The 8,667-nt window shown below is 51.0% G+C and overlaps 1 protein-coding gene across 1 annotated transcript in view; it reads right to left on the minus strand.

Annotated features, from left to right (window-relative positions):
- Positions 1-188: 188 nt before the first annotated feature.
- The window catches only part of IL13RA2 (interleukin 13 receptor, alpha 2), a gene marked incomplete at its 3' end in the record, with an annotated part of 18,067 nt that continues 9,588 nt past the window's right edge, over positions 189-8,667 (minus strand). The window contains exons 3-7 of the mRNA XM_010018854.1: positions 6,245-6,396; positions 4,306-4,459; positions 3,738-3,858; positions 1,428-1,612; positions 189-346 (exon numbers count right to left, since the gene is read on the minus strand). Of these exons, the coding sequence (XP_010017156.1) occupies positions 189-346; positions 1,428-1,612; positions 3,738-3,858; positions 4,306-4,459; positions 6,245-6,396 (770 nt within the window). The remainder of the gene's footprint in view (positions 347-1,427; positions 1,613-3,737; positions 3,859-4,305; positions 4,460-6,244; positions 6,397-8,667) is intronic.

Below are 8,667 nucleotides of genomic sequence, written 5' to 3' on the forward strand. Positions count from 1 at the left end.
GCTTTAAGGTCCCTTCAGCCCAAACCGTTCTGTGATTCTATGGTTCTCCACCAGCAGCACCAGCTCATGCCCCTGCACACGCCGTCCACAGCTCAGTGCAAGCCCAGTTCTCGGGCTGCCTCCCCACCGCTGGCCATGGGGACGGCTCCCCCGTCCCACCCCCAGGGCATGGTGTGTGCTGTCCCTACCGCCCAGGAAGCCTTGTCCTCCCCGTCATCTTCTGCCAGCTGAACCTCGTACTCCAGGCACTGGGGTGGTGTTTTGCCACTTGGGGGGGTCCACGCCACATAGAGCTCCTCAGGTGCACGCATGGAAACCACCAGCTGCTTCGGGGGTGAGGGCTTCGCTAGGGAGAACAGAAAGAAAGCAGGGCAAGAGGTGCAATCAAACGTCTCCAGTTAATCACCAACAACCTCTGCCCCTTCTCCTCCTCGGTGGGATTTCTGGGCTCCCATCCCCATCAGCCACAGTGCTGCAGGAGCGGGATGTCGCTGGGGCCGGAGGGTGGGTTGGTTATTTTACCTTGATGCGTGTGCTGGGCTAGGTCCTTGTGCAGGGCTGTGATGAGGGGTTGGAATGCTGCGGTATGAGCACAGTGCTCACCGCACTGCCCGGCCTCTGTAGCAGAACACTCTCTGCATCCCAGGAGAGGCTCTGGTTTATGTCAGACGCCCACAGCCACACATGAAGCACATGGCAGCACTAATTGAATCCAGAAATCCTCCTTAGCTGGAGGGACTAGATAGTTATCCCTCAATAAGTAAATGCACCAACGTGGTAAGAGACCATTATAAAGAGCGAGTCTGTGTTGGGTGATACATCATGCTGTGCTCTCCTTCCTTTCCCTGTCTCTGGTGGGTTTGAAATACACCTTTTCTCTGGCAGATCCCATCACACTTTGCACTGAATTCTCCCCAGCCCTTAGCTTGGTTTGAACGGTGAACCAAATGATCTCTCTTGTGCTTGCAGGAGCAGAGCAGGGGTTTCAGTTCCAGCACGAGTACATGAAACCAGCTCTGTGCTGGTGCTATTAGAGCCAAGAAACCCATAGCTGCTCTGCCAGCTGGCAAGCAGACCCCCCTTGCAGCACTACATTCAGTTCTGGTGTCCCCAACATAAGAAGGACAGGGAGCGGCTGGAGCAAGTCCAGAGGAGGCCACAAGGATGGTCAGGGGCTGGAGCAGCTCCCGTATGGAGACAGGCTGAGAACATTGGGGCTGTTCAGCCTGGAGAAGAGAAGCTGCTGGAGACCTCAGAGCAGCTTCCAGGGTCTGAAGGGGGCTACAAGGATGCTGGAGAGGGACCTTCATCAGGGACTGGAGTGATAGGACAAGGGGTGAAGGGTTCAAACTGAACCAGGGGAGGTTTAGGTTAGATCTCAGGCAAAGTTCCTTCCCAGCGCCCTGCTGCCCTCCTGCCAGCGTTACCTAGGTTGTGGAGGCGAAGGGTGACGTAGAAGGGCTGGAGCAGCGCCGTGGCCGCCGAGCCGTTGACACAAATGCTCAGATCCTTGTATTCTGCCTGGCTGAGGTTTTGCAATGTGCAGCCGATGTTCATACCCTGCTCCTGAACATAGTTGTCACACTGCTCCGCTTGGTCCAGCCCCTCGTACCTGGTGGAGGAGCAGGAAAAGAGAAAGAAAAAATAACCAGAGCCTGGCACTTACTGCTTGGGTAAGGCCTGAGCCCCGAGTGTATTGTTTATATCCTACCTACCCCTTGCCTTCCACAAGTGATCCAAAGCACAGTGTTGTGCACTGGTCACCTGCAATCCTGCTTCCCAGGTTGGTTTGTAGGTTGTGTCAGTCTCTTGGAGCACAAGAGGCCTCACAAGGTGCCACTGTGTGAGTGGAGCCTGGGCAGGATGTGGCCTCTACCTATGGAGGCATCTGTCCTGCTGTGGGGCACATAGAGCACCACCAGCTCTGGAGCTGCAGGAAGGTCACCTCCCAAACCAAACTGCAGCGTCTGTGGCAGGTGGTATCTGCCGTGAATGTAATGAGTGTTCACGAGCTGTTAAGGCTGATTGTGGGCAGGTCCCTGCACCTGCGGGGGCACATAATGGAAACCCATGGGTTGAGTGAGGAAGGAGTTAGAATCCCAGCCTGGTTTGGGTTGAAGGGACCTTAAAACTCATCCAGTTCCTACCCTCTGCCACGGGCAGGGACACCTTCCACTAGAGCAGGTTGCTCCATCCCTCTGGTGATTTTTGTGTCCCTCCTCTGGCCCCTGTCCAACAGGTCCATGTCTTTTCTGTACTGAGGACTCCAGAGCTGGATGCAGGACTGCAAGGGAGGTCTCACCAGAGCAGAATACAGGGACAGAATCATCTCCATTGACCTGCTGGCCATTGGACGCAGCCCAGGACACAGTTGGCTTGGGCCACAAGTGCCCACTGCCGGGTCATGTCCAGTCTTTCATCCACCAGTACCCCCAAGTCCTTCTCCTCAGGGGTACCCTCAATCCCTTCATCCCTCAGCCTGTGTTGACACTGGGGATTGCACCAACTCATGTGCAGAACCCTCCACTTGGCCTTGTTGAACCAAGTTTGCTGGTTGTTAGCTGCTGTGCGACCACAAACTGCTTCCTGTCTGGAGCCTGCTCCCCATAGCTTAGTCACTGGCATTGTCCCACCAGGGACTGGAAATCCGAAGTGGTGTTTCCTGCTACCTTCGAGACTCCTGCTGGGTTCATGCCCTGCAGGCAGGGCTGGGTCTCTACTCTGCACCTAAGGAAGTGTCCCTGCACAGCACGTGGTGTTCAGGGAACAACTCCATGTGGCAGCGCTGTCTCAGCTGGCTCGAGGGAGCAGGGGATGCAGTGGCTGTGTTCCCACCCGCCCTCCTCACACAACGGCACCCAGGTCCACCTGCCTGTGTTTGTTACAGACACTTCAACAGGGTGGGTTTGGTGAGGTTTTTGTGGTTTGGTGTGGTTTTTTAGGAACAAATCAAGAATTTCTGTGGTTTCTTTCAAGCAGACCTTTGTAGTCAGGAAAATGGTTTAAAATCAGTGTTTCTGCTCTGAAGTCTAATCCAAGAGCTATCTGGAAGCTATTTTTGAAAAGCAGCAAAGACAGGAAACCCAATGATTCCTTAACTAGACATCTTAATCTTTGTGTCATAGGAATTGAAGCACAAGTACAGCATTTACTTTGTCCAAACCACTAAGCCTAACTTTGTTTTTTGTGCAGAACAGAGTCATAAGGCAGCAGTATGAAAGAAACGACTGAGAAACATGCATTAATACTACTTTTTGGCAGTATGTTTGCTTGTATGAGATGTGCTAAGGCTATGAAGATCTATTTGAAGAATTAAACCGTTAGTTGCCAGGAAGCCCTGCTCTTTCTGTACGGTTCATTGAGCTTGGTAACCTCCTGCTGCACCCATCCTGTAGGGATATATGTGGTGTGATTAAGGGAAATGTGCAGCCAAAATGTTCCAGGTATATTCAGCAAAGGGAAAGGACAAGGCTTCGTGGTGAACAATATGCAGAAAGCACTCCTTAGGAGTGAATACAAGGGAAAGGAGGATGGGAGAAGGCATTCCCTGTAGAAGGTCAGCAGGCATTTAGTATTTCAGAAGGAATATGTTGCTTGGAGCATTATTTCAGCTCATTCGGGGTGGATCATGTAACAGCACTGCCAGCCATAAAAGCATATTTTCCATGGCATTCTAGAACTCTGAGAGGTTCACTTGATTTCTGTCTGAATGTTCCTTCTATCTTGCTCATACGTACCAATAATATAGTCCATAATGTACACTATGAGGAGTGAGGAGACCAGGTTGCCAAGTGCACTTGAGGTAGTCCCAGTCATGGTAGATGCAGTGGAAATTCTGAACCTCTGATTCCAGTTTTCCTGTCAAACAAGCAGGAAATACCCACTACTCAGCAATGTATCAGTCAGGCCCAGCAGAAGCATCATTTTACCTCTTTGAACAATTGTGTGCTGCAGCTGAAAGACAAGTAAGAGAAAGGAGGCCCCCACCATCGTTAGTTGTGCTGCCAAGTGCTCTGCTTCCTATAGAAAACAGTTCACTGGACTTAGAGCAGGAAGAACCAAGACTGACCTTTCCATTCAGCAATGGAGCTCGTGTCGTGCAGCCCAGCAGAGCTTGGACACAGGTGGAGGAGGATGAGCCCCAGGTATCCACAGCAACAGCCAGTGGAAGCCAAGATGCTCTGGTGTCTCATAACAAGCCCTGCAGTGGCTTATCCACCCCGCAACCCTCAGGCCAGCAGTGGTTCGTGCAACAGGCGCATGCAAAATGACAAACTGCCCCAGGTACCAAAAGCTGCTCCTCACCTTGCAGTGGGACCTGAAAGGTAGCATAAATCCAGTCACTCTGCACCTCCACATCCTCGGTACACCGTCCCTCAAGCAGTGTCTGGACCCGCACTTCAGCAGTCCTGCTGAGGTCAAAGCCAACTCTGACTTTTAGCTTCTTAGTAAAAATAACCTGGTTGAAAGACAGACTTTATCAGCACCTCTTCTGTCACCGGGTGGGTGCAGAATTAGCTGCTGTTGCTCCCGCTCCAGGAGGCTCATTGGTGTGCTTTAATGTTTCTTTACCTTTCTGTTGGGCTTCTCCTGCCCAGTGCTTCTCCAGCACTTCTACCACTGCTGTGTGCAGCCCTGGTGGCTTTGAGTCCCTCCACCCCACAAGACACCAGCAATGACAAGACAGAGCAGACTGTGGTTCAAGGGGGCCCCACCAGCCAGGAGCACAGGGCTGGGGTCTGGTGAGGATACCACTGGATGTCCAGGGTGGGGTCACCACTGCGTGCTGCTGGGCTGAGCCCTTTTGGGAGAGAGAAGGTGTCACATCAGCCCCAGCAGGACGTAAGTATCGTGCCATAGGATGTGTACATGTGCTGCAGCAGGAACTGCAACGGCACAGCCCGCAGTCAGCAGTCCCACAGTGTATTCTTCAGTCCCAGACTGAGTCTTCTTGATCTTATCAGGGCTTAAGGTTTTGGCAAGGTATCAGAGGTGTGTGTGTGTGTGGGGGGGTCCTACTTTTTGGATCTGCTTTGTATAAGAAACTTTTATTACTTGCAGTTTAGGGAACTCTGACATGTTTATTAGAACTGCATTTGCTTTCCTTTGTGCTTTTTAAATGCCATTTGAGATCATCATAGAAGAATCTGCACAGCTGCATGAGCGAGTTTGATATGCATCATAACTGATGTCAGGTCAAAGAGCCCTTTTCCATGCCCTCACAATTACAATCTGTGGCTGAAAGAGGGTGGGAGGCACTGTGCAATTCCACCCCTGCAGGCTCCCATGGAATGGGTGGGCCAAAACTCATTTCATAGAATCATGAAATCCCAGCCTGGTTTGTGTTGGAAGGGACCTTAAAGCTCCTCCAGCTCCAACCCCTGCCATGGGCAGGGACACCTTCCACTAGAGCAGGTTGCTCCAAGCCCCTGTGTCCAACCTGGCCTTGAACACTGCCAGGGATGGGGCAGCCACAGCTTCTCTGGGCACCCTGTGCCAGCGCCTCAGCACCCTCACAGGGAAGAGCTTCTGCCCAAGAGCTCAGCTCAATCTCCCCTCTGGCAGGTTCAAGCCATTGCCCTTGTCCTGTCCCTACAGGCCCTTGTCCAAAGCCCCTCTCCAGTGGTTCCCTTTCACCAACCAAACAGCCTACTGCTGGGTTTCTCCTCACCCTAAATCCATTTACCTTCATAACCACGCAGCAGCTTCCATCATCTAAGAACTCCCAAAACATATTCCTACACTCTTCCTGTGCTGTCCCTGTCTGCTATTGCCCTGCTGCACATCGAGAGACCATTTTATCATAGACCTGAGTTAGGGTCAACAGTATCCCGGGATAAAGGGAACGTTAGAGCATTAGGACAATTAATGAAATCTAATCTTTTATGTATTCACCACTTTGCACCCATAAGGATCTGCTGACACCAAGTTTTGGGTTAAGCCCTCGAAAGACTTTCTAGAAACCGTTGTGACTTTTACAATGAGGGATGCTACAGGATATTACTGGACAATTTTGGCAGCGAGCACCACACCCTGACAGAAATAGCCCCTTCTCTGACTGCATTTCAAAACACATTCCCATCTGGCAGAAGATTCAAACCACTGGAACAGTTCTGTCTTTTTCATGGAAAGCTGGGGCTGCTTTGGTAGCGCTGCTCCTCAAAATGCAAACAGAAACTTACACAGGACCTAAAGGCACAACAACACCCTGGGTTTAAGAGGATTAAACTGTGCTTTGTCTCACCTTCCAGTCTCTGTCCCCAGCGCTGTGGTATTCAAACCTGTATTTTACTGTACATTCCTTGAAGGTGTCTCCATTGGGTGGAGGTTTCCACTCTATATCGAGAGAACCCAGGAGGCCAGGATCAGTGATCTGCAGGTCTTGTGGGGGAGCGACTGCATTGGAAACAAAGCAGGGAGGAAACCAGAGCGTGGGTGTAAGGAAAACAAACACAAACCTCTCGTGGAGCTGGATGATGCGACAAGTAGGGCTGCAGGGTGCGCCGGGAAGCGCCGGCCCTGGCCGTGAAACAGCCTGTTCTCAGCAAACACGCTCAAGCCCCACTCCTGCCAGCCCCACAAAACGGGGTTTGACCAGAGGACACTCAAGGCCCATTGAAAGGGCACAGAGAACGCCCCGTCTTTGACACTCTTTTCAAGAGCCGTTAACCAAGAACTCTTGTCCTGGCCTGATTGTTCCACTCCTTTCTTTGCTTAGCTCTAACTCAGGCTAGGTACTAACCATCCCTGCAGGCTTGTTCAGCACGTGCACCAGCACAGGATGCCAGGTCACAGTGTGCTGTCGTTCCCTGACCGTAACACACACAAACCACCCGTCCTGCTTTAAATAGTCCCTTCAAGTATATTGTGGAACAAGAAGAACAAACCAAGACAAAAACAAGCAGCAGAAAAGCGGAGAGTTAAAATCATTCTTATTTTGTACATCAGCAATACAAAGCGTGCTTTTACAGTCAATCTGGCTTTTATTAAGCTGTTGTAAGGTGCTAGCGTATGTTAGGAAATCAGCATACATCATGGATGAATTCTGTGCTGAGGCTTCCTGCCTGAACGCCCAGCTGTGTATGGAGCTGTCACTGACAAAAGCTGCTTGGCTGTTCAGTTTTAAGAGTTAAATCGTTTTTTGTGACAGCTGAAGTGATTTTTCTCCACTCTCTAGAGCTGAGGTTATCCATGTCCATGGGGGTGTCTGCGCAGTCACTGCACGATACACTGTTTTCACAGGGATTTGGAGCCGGCCTCCTGGCAGTGCCAGTCCAGCATTGCCATCGCTTCTCTCTTTGTATCTGGCCTTCAGGTCACTGGCTTCTCTGCCACCTTTTGCGGGTCTTTATCAGGATTTACACCATTTTTTCCTTTTTTTCTTTTTTTTTTTTTTTTTGACAAATCCATCCTGGAAGCAGACCCTGAGAATATCTTTCAGTGGAGGATGGTGGCATAAATCAAACTTCAGTGTGCTCCTTGGGAAGCTTGCAGAGAACATCACTGCAGGATTTGTTTCTCCCAAACGAAACACACCTCAGGCAGTAATCTTAAACCCCCACTTTTCCCAGCATGTAAATCTCAATGGGAGATTTATTGCTGTGTGAGATGGCAAAGCAGGATATCATGGCAATGCGTTTAGGGAGCGGGGAACAAGAGACTACAATAATTCAGAGAGAAATTTGACTTGATGTATTTTTCTGTGTAACAAGTAAAACATTCTCCCTCCCACCATTGCGACCCATGGAGGCAGCCTGGGGGCTTGGGGAGTGGGATTGCTGCAGCTCCAGAGGCAATGGGGCATGGCCCTGCCAGGGCAAAAGCTTCTGTTCAGCAGCCCCCTGTTCTCACAGGAGGTGAGGGATGACACCACCGTGCTACGGCAGGCACAGGCTTCCCAGCATGGGCAGAGGAGGGGGAACAGCTCAGGGAGGGGATTCTGCCTCTCTGCTGCACTCTGGGGACGCCCCCCCTGCAGCCCTGACCCAGCTCTGGGGAACAGCACCAGAGGGACGTGGAGCTGCTGGAGTGGGACCTGGCCAAGGAGATGTGCTGGCAGGGCTGAGAGCTGCGTATTCCTGCGCTTGGGAATATCCTCTGGAGTGGGTAAATGCTGAGCCTCACAAACAAGGAAGCAAAAAGCTACTGGCCTTTGCTTTGAGCCTGGTGATAAGCTGTCAAGAGAGGATTAGATCGGTCCAAAATGGAGTTTCTGACCAGAAACAGTTACACCAAAATTTGTTTCCATCCTGAGCTTGAACAAAATAGTATTTTTACAAAACAATTGCAGCTGTAAACAGAAATCCTTGTAAAAACAATTGTGATGAGATGCCAGAGAGGGTGGGGAAGCTTATTTTGGGATGTGGTTTGTGTTCAGGGATTTGAATTTTTTCTTTCAACTGTCAGCACTGCTCTTCCTCATGTTCACAATGTTACATGGCAAACTGTCCTCACTCACATCATTAGTACAGAGCCCGGGACTGGAAACACTGTTTCATAGAATGATATAGTCACAGAACAGTTTGGGTTGGAAGGGACCTTCAAAGCTCATTGAGCCCAACCCCCTGCAGTGAGCAGGGACACCTTCCACTAGAGCAGGTTGCTCCAAGCCCCTGTGTCCAACCTGGCCTTGAACACTGCCAGGGATGGGGCAGCCACAGCTTCTCT

Source organism: Nestor notabilis, unplaced genomic scaffold (assembly GCF_000696875.1).
Source record: "Nestor notabilis isolate BGI_N333 unplaced genomic scaffold, ASM69687v1 scaffold26757, whole genome shotgun sequence".
NCBI lineage: Eukaryota > Metazoa > Chordata > Aves > Psittaciformes > Psittacidae > Nestor > Nestor notabilis.